The sequence below is a fragment of the Pelodiscus sinensis genome, chromosome 24 (genome assembly GCF_052426305.1).
Source record: "Pelodiscus sinensis isolate ZL-2025 chromosome 24, ASM5242630v1, whole genome shotgun sequence".
NCBI lineage: Eukaryota > Metazoa > Chordata > Testudines > Trionychidae > Pelodiscus > Pelodiscus sinensis.
The window spans coordinates 21287870-21306694 of NC_143075.1; the positions used below are offsets into that span (position 1 = coordinate 21287870).

The following is an 18825-nucleotide window of genomic DNA, read 5'->3' on the forward strand; positions in this document are numbered from 1 at the left end:
CTTCCATACCTGCTTAGTGGTCATGTTTAATGCTGTGTTACGTTCAGAGCTCGGGGGTTGGAGAGGCTGGTTCTCTTGACTCATCTCTGATTTAATGGTTACAGCCTCTTTTATCTTGCTGTGAAATTGCTCCCTTGTAGCCAGGATGTCTTGTCTTAGCTGGGCGTTTTCTTCAATCAACAGTTGTTTTTCTTCATTGCTCCCCTTCACCTGCTTTTCTAACTCCTCCGTTTTCTTGTTGCTCTCTAATAATTCGGTACTTGAGATAAAGACAGTGAAATCAGGAGAAAGAAGGGAGAGGGCAGAATCCCTCATGATGGATTACTCATGATGCATGAAATTCCCTCCTCTACAGCAGGGGTGGCCAACCCGTTAGAGACAAAGAGCCAAAATAGTGGTGGATAGAGCACGAAGAACCACATATTATATATTTACTTGTATGTATCTATATATAGAAAGATAGCTAGATATAGTACACAAAATGTAGTGATAACAACATTTCAGGATATTTTGGACAAAAAGCAATAAAAAAGTCTCTAGTGACATAAAAAATTCACGGCCAGTCCACAGATCTTCAGAGAACTTGACAAGAAACAAACATCAATTAAAAAAAACCCTTTAAAATACAGTAATATTCTCACACTAAAAAAAAAGAAGCCATGAATTTAACCTCAAAAAAGGAAGTATAAGGATCTTGTGCTAAAGGTTTTTTTTTTTTGCGCAAAACGGACCTGTCTGCACTGCTTGTTTTTGTGCAAAAACCTCTTGCGCGAAAAGCATCGGTAGAGATATGCAAATGACAGCACGACAAATGCTAATGAGCGCTTCATTAGCATACTCTCTGCCAACAAATACCTGCAGCGTAGACGTAGCCTTATTTCTGGCTCAGAGGGTCCACATGCAGCACTTGTACCTATTACCAAAGGTGTGAGTTACAGCCAATTTTGAAGCAAACTTGCCTGAGCTGAGAAGGGAACTAAAATCAAAGTGTTCTGAAAAGGCCAGAGCAATATTTCATTTACACAGGTATGAATCTGGAGTAACTACGCTGAAATCAGTTACTCCAAATTTACACAAGCATGACAGAGAAGCACTGCAGGCTTTTCTGAGCTCGAGTCAAGACAACTGGAATAGGAGAAAGAAAGGATCTGACCACTTCTCATTCATTCACATTACAAGAACATTTCTAGCTTAGTCACTGAAGAAGATAAAATGCCGAAAACACAGTGGGTGCTCTTAAGGTTTACCATAATTGCTCTCTCTCCCCGCCCAGGCTTTGAATCTGTTCTTCCAATATTTTTGCTTTAGTCATAAGCTCTCTATATGTCCTTTCACTTGTAGTAAAGACGTCATCTGTGCTCTGTTGCACTACAAGCTGGCTTAACTGTTCACATTCTTTTGAGAGCTCTGAGACCTGTAAAGCCAGAATTGAAAGTGTCATGACTCAGACTACTGATTTTCAGTAGTGTCATGCAAATCTTTTATGGACTATAACACCATCTAGTGACTCCAGCTAAAGAAAGCTTGTAAATCTGCAATATAAACCTTAACGTCCCATATTTCTTTACTATTTGCAATACAGTGCATGGGAAATCAGTGAGTCAGTTTGTACATATACAAGGAAAAGCTCTGCCATAAAAATCACATTTGTCTATTTAGGTTTGTCTCCCTATTGCTCATCTACAGCTCTAGCTATATTACAAATTTAAAATACAAACTACCCAGTCAAGTCATAAAATGTCTGCTGAGCCACACACTAAGGGTATGTCTACACTTGCCCCCTAGTTCGAACTAGGGAGGCAAATGAAGCATACTGAAGTTGCTAATGAAGCGTGGGATTTAAATATCCCACGCTTGATTAACATATTCGCAGCTGGTAGCCATTTTAAAATGCCGGTCGCCCGAATTAACTCGCCACGTGTAGATGCGGTAGTCCAATCCAAAACCCTTCCCTCGAATTAACTGTTACTCCTTGAAGTAACAGTTAATTCGAGGAAAGGGTTTTGGATCGGACTACCACATCTACACACGGCGAGTTAATTCGGGCGACTGGCCGCGAATATGCTAATGAAGCGTGGGATATTTAAATCCCGTGCTTCATTAGTAACTTCGGTATGCTTCATTTGCCTCTCTAGTTCGAACTGGGGGCAAGTGTAGACATACCCTAACAGAATGCAACACACAACAGCATCATACTGTTGTCTTCCTAGACAATCCCCTGAGTGTGACTGTCACATCTTCCCCAACTACCAGTCACCCCAAATGCACAGGGAAAAGAGATAGACATCCCAGCATTCCTAGAGCATTCACAAATCCAGGCTATGTACACACTGGTGCACCACAGCAGACATCTTATAGCCATGGTGCTTGCTAGAAGATGTAGTCCAGCCAGGGAACCCAGTCCACAGAGAAGAACGTGGGACTGAGGCATGCAAACTACAACTCCCACAAAGCACTGCAGCAGCACAAGAGAACACAGGTCAGTATTGAACCAATTTGAAACAAAACATTTTGATTCAGTTTGGCAAATTGAAACGTTTCAAATTTGGGTCAATTGGTCCTGTTGCAAAATGTTTAGCTTAAATTTCCCCGTGGAAAGTCAATGAATGATGGTAACATTGAAATTTAGTTCATTAGGAAGGTCTCACCGAGACAGGAACTTTAGAGTTCTACTGTGAATTAATGAAATTACACTGGGCAATGACAAACCCAGCACTTGAAACCATGGAAGAAGGTGCAAAGCTAGTACTGGGGAAAGAGTTGCAGTTGAAGGACTCAGCTAGAGAACATAAAGAGTGCTTAAGGACACAGGAACTGCCAGTCTGGATTAAGCCCATGGTCTATCTAGCCCAGTATCCTGTCTTTCACAGGGCCTGGCTCAGTTGCTTCATAGGAAAGTGTAAAACACCTAGTTAAAGACCGGTGTAAACCCTGAAGCATGAAATGTAATTTCACTTCCCAAATGTGCTGGCATTAGTTCCAGGAACAGAATATCCGTATTATCTATCATGCCAAAGTGCCTCCTCTGCTCTGGGGAGTCCTGCACTGTCAGGGGGATTGCCTGCCTCAGAGGCTCACAGCAGCCTGCAGTTTAGACACTTTCTCTAAAGCAACAGTTTCCTGCGTGAGCCACTCTCATCATGGGCCAGCATGAGAGAGAGGGGAGACCAAGTTCTATGCAGTCTCTGTTGCCTCCTCCAAGTGGTACAGGGCAGGACAGACCCCTTTGCCACTGCTGGTCCTTTTCTGGTACTCAAATGGGGAACTGGCATGTGTGTGGTGAGAAGGAGAGAACCTGGGCCTATCCTCTACATTGGGTTCCAGCCCAGGGACCTTGCAATAGCAGCTGCCTGTAATGTCTCTGATATCAGCTGCATGACAGCCGCGAATTCCTGGGCCGCTTCCCCACAGCTTTTCCCAGCACCTTCCCTGCCACAGGCTGTGCCTTCTGGTGCCTGTTTGTGTTTGCTCCTCAAGGCCCCTCCACAGCGCCTTCTCTCCTCAGCTCCTTGCTTGCACTGAGCTAACACAAGGGGAGCTTTTTTAAACCCGTCTCAACTGATTCTTAATTGGCCTCCAGGTGTTCTGATAGGGATGTAATAGTCGATTAACCAATAAGCAAAAGCTGATAGGTTAATGCTATAGACTACACGCATCCCCCCTGCCAGTACATTTTGTAGCAGGCTGGCCAGGTCTGGGACCTACCTCGCTGCGGCTCTGCATTTAAAGTGTATTAGGAGCCAGGTGGGCAGGCAGCCCGGCTCAGTTCCAGTTTGTGCTGGGTCCAGGAGCTCAGACCCGCCCCCCCCCCCAGACAGGGGCTGTGGCCACCCCGCCCTTCTGCCTCTTTATCAGAGGCAGCAGCACAAGGCAACAAGCAGTCAGTCCACAAGAGGAGCTGGTTTTGAAACTGGCTCCCCTCTCAGACCAGCTCCCTCCTGACACCCCTGCGCTGCTGCCGGCCCCGACCCCACAGACTATAGAATAGTTGACTAACTGATAATTCATGAAGTTACTCGACAATTCAATTAACCGATATTTAACATCCCTAGTTCTGATTAGTCTGACACACTTGTCTCTGGAAACCTCCTAAATTGCTCCAGGTGTTTTAATTGGCTTGATTACCCTGACTGATTCTAGCAGGTTCCTGCTGGCTCTAGATTAGCCTTTGTTAGTTTACCATGGGAATAGAGACCTATTTAATCTAGGGCTAATATATTTACCTTCTATCATTCTCCTGTAGCCCTCTGGCTTTACCCTGTTCCCTGTGTAATGTTCTGTCCCTTTTTGAGAAGTGAAAATTGTCAGATTTTGTGTCAGACAATGGAACACTGAAAGACTGCTTATCTCACTAAATCCTCACCTTTGTTTCCAATAAAGTATTTTCATGCTGTAGTTTCTCATGGGTTACATTAAGGAAATCTCTTTCTTCTGCCACACCTCGGAGATCCTGGAGCTCATTATAAAGACTCATGAGCTCTGACTTTGAATTATGTAACTCCTAGTTAAAAAGAAAAAGAAGTTAATCAAAGAAATATATCCCTAATTACAAGCACAGATTTAATTAGAGTGATTTCTCTGTTTATATATTTAATAATCTCGAGTGTTTAAGGAAAAATAAAGGTCCAAAGATAGTGAACAGGACTTTGTATGTTGTTCGTTATCAACCCAAATATCATTTACTTACTTTATTAACATAGAAGCATCACCTAGGGAAGAGTTTCTAGCAGAGTCCACGGAAACATAGAATGAGACCTTAGGAGGTCATCTCAAAGCAGGACCAACCCCAATTAAATCATTCCATCCAGGGCTCCACCGATCCTGACCTTAAAAACCTCAAAGGATGGAGATTCTGCCTCCTCATTAGGGAACCTATTCCAGTACTTCACCACCGTCCTAGTGAAAGTTTTTCCTAATATCCAACCTAGACCTCTCTCACTGTAACTTGGGACCATTGCTCCTAGTTCTGCCATCTGGCACACTGAGAACAGCCTCTCTCCCTTCAGTTACTGGAAGGCTGCTATCAAATCCTCCCTTTGTCTTCTCCTCTGCAGCCTAAACAAAGCCCAGTTCCTTCACTCCTGCTCATAAGTCATGTGCTCCAGCACTTCATTGGACTTTCTCCAATTGTCTACATCCCTTCTGTAGTGGGGGACCCAAAACTGGACACAATACTCCAGATGTGGCCTCACCAGTGCTGAATAAAGGGGAATAATCATTTCCCTTGATCTGCTGGCAATGCTCCTACTAATGCACCCCAATATGCCATTAGCTTTCCTGGCAACAAGGGTACACTGTTGACTCGTATCCAACCCAGTTGGGGTTGGTCCTACTGTAATTACTAGGTCTTTTTCTGCAGAACTGCCACTTAACCAGTCAGTCCCCAGCCTGTAACATGGGATTTTTCCCATGGGATTTTTCCATCCTAAGTGTAGAACTCTAATTTGATCTTGTTGAACCCCATCAGATTTCTTTTGGCTCAGTCCTCCAATTTGTCTAGGTCTTGTCCCAATCCCTACCCACCAGTGTATCTACCTCTCCCCCACACTTAGTGTCATCTGCAAACTTGCTGAGGGTGCAATCCATCCCCTCATCCAGATCAATACTGAAGATGTTGAATGAAACCGGACCCAAGACTGATCCCTGGTGTACTCCTCTTGATAACAGCTGCCAACTAGACACTGAGCCATTGATCACTGCCTATTGCAACTGATGATCTACCCAGCTCTCTTTCATCCATACTTCTTTAACTTGCTGGCAAGAATTCTGTGGGACACCATATCAAAAGTTTGCTAAAGCCAAGGTATATCACATCCACCACCTAGTTATCTCATCACAGAAAGCGATTATGTTGGTCAGGCATGACTTGCCCGTGGTGAATCCATGTTGACTATTCCCTGTCATTTTCCTCTCCACCAAGTGTTTCCAAATGGATTCCTTGAGGACCTGCTCCATGATTTTTCCAGGGACTGAGGTAAGGCTGACCAGTCTGTATTTCCCTGGATCGTCCTTCTTTGCTTTTGTAAAGATGGACATTACATTTGCCTGTTTCTAGTCATCTGGGACCTCCCCCCAAGAGTTTTCACCAAGAGTTTTCAAGGATAATGGCCAATGGCTCTGCAATCACATCAGACAACTCTCTAATTTGGCTGCAGGAACCTCCAGGAAATCAAGCCCAATTCCAGGAGACTGCCAGCCAGTGTTCTGCACATGGATGAAAAAAATGAGAGGGAATTAATTTTGTTCATGCCCCAATATCAAGGTAAGGTGCAGATGTGAAAACGAAATGAAAGACCAATAGAAATGAAAAACCGAGATATAATACATATTTTTAAAAATTACCATGGGGATAATTCCTCTGGTCACAAGAGATTAGGTATCTTTGAACTCACTATTCAAAGAATTAAATTTAAGAATAAAATAAAAATAAAAATTATGAAATGCGCAGACGAGTCCAAGAGAAGAGCTTCACAACACAATACACATCTGGCCATTCAATACCTTTTTTTCAGCTTTCAGAGCTTTCTGTGTCTTTTCAAGGTCAGACGCAAGTTGTTTTCTCCAGTCTCTCTCCTCTGATAATTTACTTTCAAGAACTTCAACCTTCTCTTGGTGGCTTTTCAGCATCTGCAATTGTTCAGCAACAGCATCTTTTATGAGTCATATCCACAGTCTTGCTAGGGACATGCACTGGAATGACAAGGAATGGGATTCTCCATGCTGGTGGCAGGATTTGGATTCCCAATTGCCACAGCAACCCAGACATCCAAATTCCCTCGGCAGGTTTGGAAATCCCTACCGAGAGCCCTATCTCACCTTGTTCAATACTAGCTCAGCATGTCAGAATGAGAGCAGGCAATATACAGACCAGGCTGAAAATATTAGAAGTGCAAGGAGTTTTAACACAATAACGAAGGAGGTGATTTGGTGAGAGATGTCAGAAGAGAATTATCCCTCTTCCCATGCCCATGAACCAACGTACTGCTGCAATAAAAAATGGTTACTCAATTTTCCTAACTGTTGTTCTTCAAGATGCGTTGTTCACGTCCATTCCACGTAGGGGTTTGTGTGCAACGTGCACGTGTTGTTGGAAGTTTTTCCCTTAGCAGTACCCGTTGGGCAGCCGAGGAGCCCCCTGGTGTGGCGCCGGTATATCAGTGCATATGGACCCCTGCTGGACCTTCTTGGTTCCTTCTTACTGGACTATTCCAATGAAGGGGAGGTGGGCGGGATTTGGAATGGACATGAGCAACACATCTCGAAGAACAACAGTTACAAAAGGTGAGTAACCATTTCTTCTTCTTCGAGTGATTGCGCATGTCTGTTCCATGGAAGAGACTCCAAAGCAGAAACTCAGGAGGGTTTAGCCTAGAGGTTTTTAAGTCTTGGCTTGACAAAGCCCTGGCTGGGTTGATTTCGTTGGGATTGGTCCTGCCTTGGGCAGGGGGCTGGACTTGATGACTCCTGAGGTCTCTTCCAGCTCTATGGTTCTATGATTATGGAAGCGAGACAATTGCATGGAATAGCAAATACTCCCCTACTCAAATGTTTAACCAGAACTGTTTGTTCCTCAGCAAAGTTCTCTTACCGCTTGGAAATCTTGGACTTTTTTAGTCGTTTCTTGATCTTTCATGCTGGCTTCAGTTGTATTCATCTGGGCTTTGAGTAGCTCCGTCTCCACGCTTGCGATCTTGACACAAATAAATACCCAGTTTAAAATCACATGCTCCTCATTTGAATCATGAAACCATGCATCACAGACACATCAGCTTTAAAATCAGAGGCTGAGGGGAAATACGGGGAGCTGCATAGACCACGCAAGCTCCAGCACTGTCTATGGATGTTGGTCAAAAGGGTGAATTGGCTGATCAGGACCAAACCATATAAGGAAGAACTCTGCCGCACAACAAGGGTCTCCGGAACAACCTGGGAAAGATCCAGACACCTTTTTAACATTAAATCCCCCCTAGAGACTGTACTTTGTGAGCCTTCATCCTGCCAGTCCCTGAACAGGAGCAACTGAGGCGCCCATGAGACCCCATCATGGTGGTACAGTGGCCTTCCTAACTTATACCATACAGAAAAGTTGTTCACCCCCCAAATTTGGTCCCTCTCCTGCCCCAACGAAGCTCAAGCACACAGCTGGCATTCAGACTGATGCTGGCCCAGATTCACGTTTAGCCTAGGGATGTTAAGGACTAGTCGACTAGTTCTTCCCTACCCCCCCCATTGCTGCTGCTATCAGATAGAGGCATCAGGGCTGTGTCCGGACTCAGGGGTTTTTTCGAAAAAAGTGGCCTTTTTTCGAAAAAACTTCACCTGCGTCTAGACTGCAGCCGCGTTCTTTCGAAATTAAATCAAAAGAACGCGGCTTTTCTTTCGACGGCGGTAAACCTCATTCACGAGGAAGAACGCCTTTTTTTGAAAGTGCTCTTTCGAAAAAAGGCGTTCTTGAATGCCAACAGGGCTTTTTAGAAAGAGAGCATCCAGATTCACTCGCTGCTTTCTTTCGAAAAAGCGGCTTGCTTTTTCGAAAGTACTGCTTGCAGTCTAGACGCTCTTTTTCGAAAGAGGCTTGCAGTCTAGACATAGCCCAAGAGAGGGGAAAGGGGGTTACTTCAAAGCGGCAGCGCCACACGGAAGTCCCCAGCTGATCCCAGGTTCCAAGCTGCCTTGAAATGTCACATAAGAACGGCCGTACTGGGTCAGACCAAAGGTCCTTCTAGCCCAGTATCCTGTCTGCCGACAGTGGCCAGCACCAGGTGCCCCAGAGGGCTGGACCGAAGACAATGATCAAGCGATTTGTCTCTTGCCATCTCTCTCCAGCCTCTGACAAACAGAGGCCAAGGACACCATTTTATCCCCTGGCTAATGGCCTTTTATGGACCTAACCTCCATGAAATTATCTAGCTTCTCTTTAAACTCTATTATAGTCCTAGTCTTCACAGCCTCCTCTGGCAAGGAGTTCCACAGGTTGACTACATGCTGTGTGAAGAAGAACTTTCTTTTATTAGTTTTAAACCTGCTACCCATTAATTTCATTTGGTGTCCTCTAGTTCTTCTATTTAGGGAACTAATAAATAACTTTTCTCAGATTCCAAGCTGCCTTGAAATGTCACACAGAGCCCGGGGTCAGCTGGAGAGCCCCAGGCTTTGCATGGCATTTCAAAGCGTCTGCGCCACACTGAGCCTGGGATCAGCTGCTGACCCTGGGCTCAGTGATTTGCCGCTGCTTTGAAATGCTGGGTGGAGCCCAGGATCAGTTGGGTAGTGCCCAGCTGACCCCGGACTCCATGCGGCATGCCAGCTTTGAAATGTACAAGAGCCCCAGCTGGCGGAACACAGAAGTACCTATTGACTAGCTGAGTAGTCGATGGAAATTCCATCCTCTACTTGACTAGTAAATTAATTGCTTGTTAACATCCTTGTTGCCAGTTGTGGTTGGATGTATTCCTGAAGATTTCATCACGACATAATCTTTAATTAAAACTCAATCTGTAATTCCTGGAGACTCCAGGATAATCCCGAAGGTTGGCAACCCTATCTGTACCTGATCCAAGAAAGTATTTCAGCAACAGCACCCCTTCGAGTATGTGATAGTTCCACTGAGCTCCCCAGGATTCCTCATACGCTGAACAATAAGAACGCTGGACAGGACCTTAGGAATCCTCCAGGGATCCTCCAAGTCTACGGCAAGCTCAGGGCTGTCCCATAGGCTGGGACTGTCAAGGGCTTTAGGGAATTTGAAGCTGCCCAACTTGTGGAAGTCAGGCTCATGCTTTGAAGGATGCAGGTTCGAACCCCACATCAGCTGAAGCAGGGAGTCATGGAATTCTCCTTATCAGTGTCTGTTCTTATAGAAACATTTCTAAGGACTTTCCCATGGCCAGGCAGCTGAGACTTTCACCCTTGTCTCCCAGAACTAGCATGAAGCAAAAGTGAAAACACAAAGTAAATGTTTATATGCAAAAAAAATCTAAGGACATTTTAATGGACTCACACTACAGATGAATGTGTTCATTATCTAGGCAATTTCTATACTTAAATAGACTGTAGGACAGCGTGCTCCACCTCAGGCTCTACACTTCCCACCAGAACTCTTTATAAGATCCGTGGCCTGTTTCAACACAATATACCAAAGGCCGATTCTCTAGTATTTTGTCATCATACAAATCTTACATCTACACAATTGTACATAGCAAGACACTATCTAAATACAAATGAGACAAGCTGAACTTAAGATATAAATCAATACAGGTGCCCTGAAATTTTAGAATTTGTTTGCCTCCCCCCCGACCCCAAGGTTGTACTTAAGTATATGTGGGCTTTAAGAGATGTACAAATTCACACTACTGAGGATTCAAGGGTCTTACAACTTGTTTCCTTCTTGCATTCTTCACACATGTGCAGTTGTCCTGTCATCTTTATTGGGGTCACAACCTACCAGCTATTGAGCCTCTGCAAATCCCATTGACTGTTTTATGTGATTACGCTATAATAAATTGACAGAGATTTACTTGCAGTTGCAACTAGATGTCTGAACATAAGAAGGGCCACATCTGATCAGACCAAAGGTCCATCTAGCTCAGTCTCCTGTCTTCTGACAGCAGCCAATGCCAGATGCCTCAGATGGAGTGAACAGAACAGATAATCATCAACTGATCCCTCTCCTGTCACCCATTTCCAGCCTCTGACAAACAGAGGCTAGGGACACCATTCCTGCCAGTCCTGGATAATAAGTACTGGTGGACCTATCCTCCATGAAAAAACTTAAAAAACAATAAATAGTCCTGCAGCATCTTAGGGTATATCTAGACTACATGGCTCCATCGATGGAGCCATGTAAACTAGTTTACCCAACATAGTCAATGAAATGGTGATTTAAATAATCTCTGCTTCATTAAAATAAAAATGGCCGCCACGCTGTGCTGACAATCAGCTGATCCGGCACAGCACGGCAGTCTGGACGAGGATCAGTCGACAAGGGAAGCCTCGTTTCACAAGGCATAAGGGAGTGGTCGACAAAGGCTTCCTTTGTCGACCGATCTGCGTCTAGACTGCCGTGCTGTGCAGGATCAGCTGATTGGCGGCACAGCACGGTGGCCATTTTCATTTTAATGAAGCGGGGATTATTTAAATCCCCGCTTCACTGACTATGTCGGGTAAACTAGTTTTCATGGTTCCGTTGACAGAGCCATGTAGTCTAGACATACCCTTGGGGTGTGTCTAGACTACAGGGTTTTGTCCACAAAAAGTGGGCTTTTGTTGACAAAACTATACCTGCATCTACATTGCTGCTGAGTTCTGTCGACGTTATGTTTTGTCAGCAGTTTTGTCGATGACTGTAAACCTCATTCTACGAGGGATAACGCCCTTTGTCGAGAGAGTTCTGTCAACAGAAGGCGTTATTGTAGCTACACGGTCCTTTGCGTCTACATTGTCATGTCGACAAAGTGGCTTGCTTTGTCAACAAAACTGGATGTAGTCTAGACGCTCTTTGTCGACAGAAGCTTCGTCGACAGTATCTGTTGACAAAACTTCTGTCAAAAAAAGCCTGTAGTCTAGACATACCCTTACAGACTACCAAAAACGTAGATGGTACCATGAGCTTTCGTAGGCACAATCCACTTCTTCAGATGTATCTAGTTCTTCTTCTCTATAAATGTATCTAGTTCTTTTTTGAACCCTGTTAAAATCCTGGACTTCACAACATCCTTTGGCAAGGAATTCCACAGATTGACTTCCTTTTGTTTGTTTTAAATCTGCTATCTATTAAAGGAGACGGGACCTGGGCAGAAGGGAAAGAGCTTCTCCCCACCTCCCACATCCCACCATCAGCAAACCTGGTTGTTGCCCACCACAAATTATGAGATTGCCTTAAAATTATGAGATTAAAAAAACCAAACTTGAAGTTTCTTTGCCTTCTGGGTTTTCAGCTTTTCAGGGTCACACATTCAAGTTTTCCTCTGCAACCAGAACTAGAAATATATTATTTTTTAAATGAAAGCAGAGACCCACAGAATCACAAGGCTCCCAGATTGTGAGCTTTATGAAAACATCAACTATTCTGAGGCTCAGGATGAAAATCACAAGAGCTGGTTGCACTGTAAATGACAGTTTAAGGAGGTCTGTGATTCCACAGCTTATGACACAGACCGTGCTACCTTCCTTCTGCTGGTACAGGAAAAGGGTTGGGGGGCACTCGAAAAGCTACAGGTTATTTTAGAGGGAAACCCAAAGCTCTTTAGAAACTGTCATTTGAATGACTTTACCCTCCTAGCAAAAGTTGATAGCAAGCTCTCTTGTCAGTGCCTGACTGCAGAATAGGCTACTCCGCAAAGGGAGCCTACCAAACATGCACTAAAAGTCCAAACATAAGTGCTAATTAGGACCCCACATCAATGGCCTGAATTTCAGAAGAGTGAATACCCACTGTCATGTTACTGGATATTTTAGGGGGAGCAGCCAGATCACTGCTGCATCCCAGGGGGTGTTTGCCCCAAAGACTGTACAAAGGGGGCCTTGTGAGGTATCAAATAAAAGCTTATGTTCTACTAATCCTATCTATGCTACTCATGTCCTTGTATGATGCTTGTATGTGGAGTTATGAATATGGACTCTGGGCTTATACTGTGAATCCTCTCTGCCTGGGACAGAGTGATGGGCCTGGGCTGCCTGTTGTAAAGAAGGGTTGTTCAGTCAATGACTATGCTAATTAACAGGGCCCCAAGGACCATGGCTCTCCAGGTGGCCAATACACACCTGAGGAATGAGCCTGGAACCCTGCAAACCACTCAGTATCTAGTAGCTGCTGGCCGGGGATACAGGGATGGGTCACTTGACTATGTGACCCGCTCCAGCTTGGAAGGTACCAGGGATGGATATAAAGTGCATTGAGGCGGACTCCATCTTGTCTTCAATTCTGCTCATGATCCCATATGCAACCTTGCGAGGGACAAAGAGCCAGGAAGGATTGTGGACCCATCCTGACATAGGATGTACACCAGAGACTTCTAAGCTAGCAGTTTGTAACATCTCTGCTGAGAGCCTGCATCAAGAACTTGGTGATTGGTGCATGTGATGTATTCTCCTTAACAACCTGACTCTCAACCTTTTCTTTCTTTTAATAATAAATCTTTCGATTTTAGATTCTAAAGGACTGGCCCAGCGTGATCTTGTGAGTAAGATCTAAAGTGTAAATTGACCAGGAATTTGTGGCTGGTTCTTTGGGACCGGGAGAACCCATTCGGGGTAGGTGAGATTGGGTTCTAGAACCCCTCACCTGTGTGTAAGGCCCGGGGCTGATTGTGGCACAGGGAGAGCTGGGGTGTCTGAGAGGTTTTGCTCATGAGAATTCCTGCTGGCCGGATTGGCAGCTGAAGCGCTCGGTGTGACTTGTTTCTGACCTGTTTGGGGAAGGGCTCCAGTCTCGGACTTTATCAGCCCTGGTTTTGAGCAACTTGCCGTGAGCGGATGCCCTCAGCAGTGCCCAGACCCAGCCTGGTCCATCACACCCACAGTTTCCACTAAAATAAAGGGTAACTTGGTCAGAAGTAAGAGTTATCACCCAGTTCTGTTTCCTACTAAAAAGGGTTTTCACATCCCAGGGAAAGACATTCAAGGCTTACAAACCAATTTAGACTCAAAAGGATAAAATTGCAAGTCATAGGAATGAAGACCCCAAGATCCAAGTTGTCAGGTTGACAGGATTTTGGATCCAAGGATGTGGATTTGGACCCCTGGGGATATAAATCGACACACAGCCAACAGGTCTTAGTGGCACCGCTCCTGATGGACCCAGGATGGAATTACTACGGTGATCCTGGGCTTTGTCTTACTTGAAAGTTCAGAAGATTGTTGGGAATGGGGAAAGGTATGAAACAGCTTGCCTGCACCAGCAGAAGAAAATAAGCCACCGATCTCTCTGTACCCCGGAGCAGAACACAAGGTATTTGAGTTGCAGCGTGATGCCATGAGATCTCTGGTGACTCCACCTGAGAAACAAGGGCATTTGCATGCATGTTTCAGAGACTGCACCTCTAATGCTGATCCTGTGGCTGTCCACTGAAAGGTGGTCTTGGGTTCAAGAGGACAAGCCCAGGAAATGGCTTGGGTTTGGAAGAGCTCTACAGCAGGAATGTCTGGGGTTAATTGAAATTCAGCACCTTGCTAGTGCTCACTGAGAAACAGCCCCAAGCTCTGTTATAGAGGAGGGAAGGCTTGGATTCACCAGTGATCCAGGCCTGACAAACCAGGTTCCGAGCTGTCACCAGACCGAGGAGGTTTGCAGCAGAGCTGGGAGCACAGGCTGGATCCCTGACGGGATGGAGCCAGGTCCTTACCTGCCGTGCCTCACTAAGCCCAGGGTTCCAAACCCATGCACGGTAACACCGCCTATAAAGCGGGCCTGTTTTGAAAGCGACCAGCGCGCCCGGAATACAAAAAGGGCAACACATTATTATTAGGCCATTTTACAGATAGGAAGATGCAAAGGCTGAATGACTTGCCTGCCTGGCACTGGTGGGTCAGATACGGACTTACAAATTCAAGGACCTTGTTTCTAATGCTCGATCTGCCACTTCTCCGCTCTGTGATATAACGTACCTACCCTTCATGTTCTCCTTTGATTGGGTTTTGCTGGTGTCTATTCACAGAGTCACATGTCTGTCCAGGGACACGGGGAGTACCTAGAATGTTCCATGACAGTTTGGTCGCTAAGGAGCATGGCCCCAGCATTCTATATCAAATGCCTAACGGGACACCCCAACTACTTCACTTCCTCGTCTCACGCCCAAAGTCCTGGACTGTGCTTCTCTTCCCTTCCTGACACACTCCTGCTTGGGCGGGGGGTTGCCATTGTCATTACTCATTCAGCAGTTGGAATATCATCCCCCCCCTTCCTTAATCAGAACCCATGAGAAAAGACGAAGAGGAACAGAGGAAGACGTATGGGATAGAAGGAGCTATCCCAACAGGAACAGCAAGAAACCTCTCTTCCCGGTGCGTTATCTGTCTGCAGCAATCTGCAGTAGTGGGAGATTAGCAGGTAGCAAGGTGCCTCAGATGTGAGAAATGACGTGAGTTGGAGTCTCGGAGGGTTATCTAATTAATGTGTCTTAGGAGCCTTTTGGTACCAGATTTTGTTACCTTACATTTTGTGAAGCAAAGAATGGGATTGGGCAATTGCTCTTCTCCTGCATAGTGTCAGGTGGTTCTGGTCTGATGCTCTTCTAGTTCAACATGTATATGAGGCAGCTGGGGGGAGGGAGGGAAGCAAGAAAATGGCTCATGCGTTTGATAACCAGTTGTGTATGTCTCCCTCTTTGCCCTAGGCCAGAGTTAGAGATGTAAATACCCACTAAAAAGTTAACTGGTTAAACAATCTAATTGTAATCATTTAACCGGTTCACTGTGGAGGGTGGTGGGGCTGCTTCAGGCAGGTTCCCATGGGTGGAGTCCAGCCAGCTGCCCTTGGCAGAGGACTCCTCCAGCCCAGCCCTCCATGAGCAGGGCTGCTCTGGAGGGCCAAGGTCCCGCTGTGCTACACAGTGGGTGGAAGCTGTTTCAGATGGCTGGGGTCCCACTGTGCCATGTAGGGTCCTGCCCTGCTGCGCTGCAGGCGGGGGGCTGCTCTGGCCAGCCGGGGATTCTGCTCTCCCTGGGACGTGGCCCTCCAGTTAACCATGCTGGTAAGGCTAACGCTTACTGGGTAACTGGGTAACATTTACATCCCTAGCCAGAGTGGTGGGCGCATTTACCCAGTGTCTCAACGGAGGCAGCCCATTTCAAATTGAAATGATGCCTAGAGACTGGGAGGACGGATCAGATGAAAGAACAGAAAATGATTCTAGCAACTTGGAGGGACTGGGTGATCCCAACAGCTGTTCTACGTTCTGCAAGATGGGGGTCTTGTGGAAATCTATTTGCAGCAGTTGCCAAGAATATTTCTTACCATCTGCCCTAAGTAAGGAGGCTGTCTCTGTGTCCTTCAGATGCAGGATCTCACCTTACTCCATCTGTCCCTTCAGGCAAAATGACTACAATGGATTCTGCCTGGGACCACGCCTTCAGCCCAAGCAAAAATTGCTAGCAGAGCACACTGGGCAGCCTGGTATCAACTGGTGTTTCGCCAGAGCACGTGCTTGTGAGTTTTTGGCTTAGAAATCTCTAAATGATGCGTGTCTTCTCAGCCTAACAGCTGCAGCTCAATCTGTCATCCTCCAAGAGGAACTGTGCCAGGGTGCTCTTGGAGAGGAATCCTGATCTCTAGAACTCATGTCCCTACATGGGTTGAGCCAAGCTATGCTATAAAATTCACTTATTCTCCAAAGCTTGTCTTGGGGGCAGTGGGAAGAATAAGAGACAGCAATGGCGTCCCTGCGTGGCTATAGTTGCATCCACTCCTATGTTAAGGTCAGAGCTCTGTGACGAGGCCTTGCTGTAACTGAAAACATGGCCCCTGGAGATTGAGATAGGTGCACATACAATTCAAGTACAATCAAACCTTCCTAGAAACACAGGAACACTGCAGCAGTGTCAAGGTCTTAGGATGCAAGGAGACTCAAGGTGGTATCATGTGGCCGAGAACATGAGTCTGAGTCTAAATCCCCTTGGGTTCAAGACACGGGAACCAAGAGTAGCTGCTTCAGAAGCCTCAGGAGGGCCACAGGCTCCCTGTTCAAACCAATGGAAGAGGAAAAAGAAGAAAGCCTAGTCAGACGTAGTACCTGCACTCTAAGGTACCTAAATGTGCCAAGCAAGCCCATGGCCAGGCCTTATTGACACAAGTGATCAGACTATCACTGCTGCTTTTTTCATGGTACAACCCTTGATCCCATGAGACTGAGGTTTCCTCTGACTTCTTTGGCAGCAAGGCAGATCTCAGGCTTGTGGAACTCTTCTTGGATCTGAACTGGGGACTCTTCATTGACTTGTTGTTGCCAAGGTAGTTGGAATGTCTTTAGCCAGAATCTCTGTGTTAGATTTAACCAATGCAGTTTCAAGAGCTTATTCCAGAAGGGAAAGCTAGAGACAGTTACCGTTGGCATTGCACACCTGAAGAATGAAGGCTGTACAAACCAAACACAACGTCAGGGAATGCCATGACAGACAGCACAGGGGTTGCTAACATGAAGGGGAAAAGAATCCAGGAGAGCTCTATGTCCAGTTCTATGATTCTATGATAAGGGGATGGTTGGATGAAATAACATGATCTTGGTAACTAATTGACCATTCATTACCAGTTGGAAATAGGTCAATGGAGGGATGATAGGAGTTGCTATAGGGAACTTTCTGGGTGTCTGGCTGGTGAGTCTTGCCCACATGCTCAGGGTTTAGCTGATCGCCATATTTGGGGTCAGGAAGGAATTTTCTCCAGGGTAGATTGGCAAGGCCCTGGAGGTTTTTCGCCTTCCTCTGTAGCATGGGGCACAGATCACAGCTGAAGGACTCTGCATGTTGGGGCCTTCAAAGTATTTGAAGGCTTCAATATCTGAGACATAGGTGAGAGGATTATTCTAAGAGGGGTGGGCGAGATTCTGTGGCCTGCACTGTGCAGGAGGTCAGACTAGATGATCATAATGGTCCCTTCTGATCTTAAAGTCTATGAAACTATGAGTCTATGAGTCTGTATTTTAAAGAAGCTGTATGAAAGGCACAGAAACAAACCATCCTGATGAGCAGTAAGAAAAAGCAAGTATGGCAGGCGACCAGATTGGCTTAACAGTGAAATCTTTGGTGAGATTAAACACAAAAAGGAAGCTGACAAGAAGTGGAAACTTGGACAGATGATGAGGGAGGAGTGTAAATATATGGATGGAGGGATGTAATCAGGCATGGAGGGATGTAATCAGGACGGCCAAAACGCAATTGGAATTGCAGCTGGCAAGAGATGTGAAGGGGAACAAGAAGGGTTTCTACAGGCATGTTAGCAATAAGAGGGTGATTAGGGAAGAGGTGGTTACTGAATGAGGGAGGTAACCTAGGCTAGGGCTACACTGTAGCCTTCTTCCAGAAAATCTTATGCAAATGAAGTATGAAAAAATTAGGAAGATCGGCTCTTGCGCAAGATGGGGTTTTTGCACAAAAAAGAGCTGTCTACACAGCTCCTTTTTGCGCAAAAGCCTTTTGAGCAAAAGCGGATGCTAATTAATTATGCAAATGAAGCATGGCGATATTCCACACTGTGCTTCATTTGCATAAGCTTTTCTGGAAGAAGGCTACAGTGTAGCAGTAGCCCTAGTGAAAGATGATGTGGGGAAAGCTGAACTAGTCGATGCTTTTTTGTCTCTGTCTTCACAGACAGGGTCAGCTCCCAGACTGCTGCACAGTGTGGGGAGAAACTAGGCAGCCCTCGGTGGAGAAAGAACAGGTTAAGAACTATTCAGAAAAGTGGGACATACATAAATCCATGGGGCTGGATCTAGTGCATCGGAGTGTGCTGAGGGAGTTGGCAGATGTGACTGCAGAGCTATAGGCCATTATCTTTGAAAACTCATGATGATCGGGGGAGGTCCCAGATGACTGGAAAAAGGCAACTGTTGTGCCTGTCTCCAAAAAAGGGAAGAAGGACAATCTGGAGAACTACAGACCAGTCAGCCTTACCTCAGTCCCCAGAAAAATCATGGAGGGGATCTTCAAGGAAACTGTTTTGAAGCACTTGGAAAAGAGGAAAGTGATAAAAAATAATCAACATGGATTCACCAAGGGCAAGTCGTGCCTGACCAACCTGATTGCCTTCTATGATGAGGTAACTGGCTCTATGGATATGAGGAAGGTGGTGGACATGATATATCTTGACTTTAGCAAATATACAATTCAGGAGCA

The 18825-nt window shown here is 45.6% G+C and overlaps 1 protein-coding gene across 10 annotated transcripts in view; it reads right to left on the bottom strand.

Moving 5' to 3' along the window:
• CCDC30 (coiled-coil domain containing 30) overlaps positions 1-18825 on the bottom strand; it is a 114521-nt gene that overhangs the window by 34536 nt on the left and 61160 nt on the right. For 9 of the 10 annotated variants that reach the window (XR_016347805.1, XR_012897362.2, XM_075906716.2 and 6 more), the window contains 5 exons: positions 7589-7690; positions 6502-6627; positions 4364-4501; positions 1248-1414; positions 10-259 (listed from right to left, as the gene is read on the bottom strand). Coding sequence is in view for 8 of the 10 variants with exons in the window: in XM_075906716.2 (XP_075762831.2) it covers positions 10-259; positions 1248-1414; positions 4364-4501; positions 6502-6627; positions 7589-7690 (783 nt within the window). In the remaining 2 variants the exon portion in view is untranslated. The remainder of the gene's footprint in view (positions 1-9; positions 260-1247; positions 1415-4363; positions 4502-6501; positions 6628-7588; positions 7691-18825) is intronic. The other variant, XM_075906724.2, reaches the window with a different exon arrangement.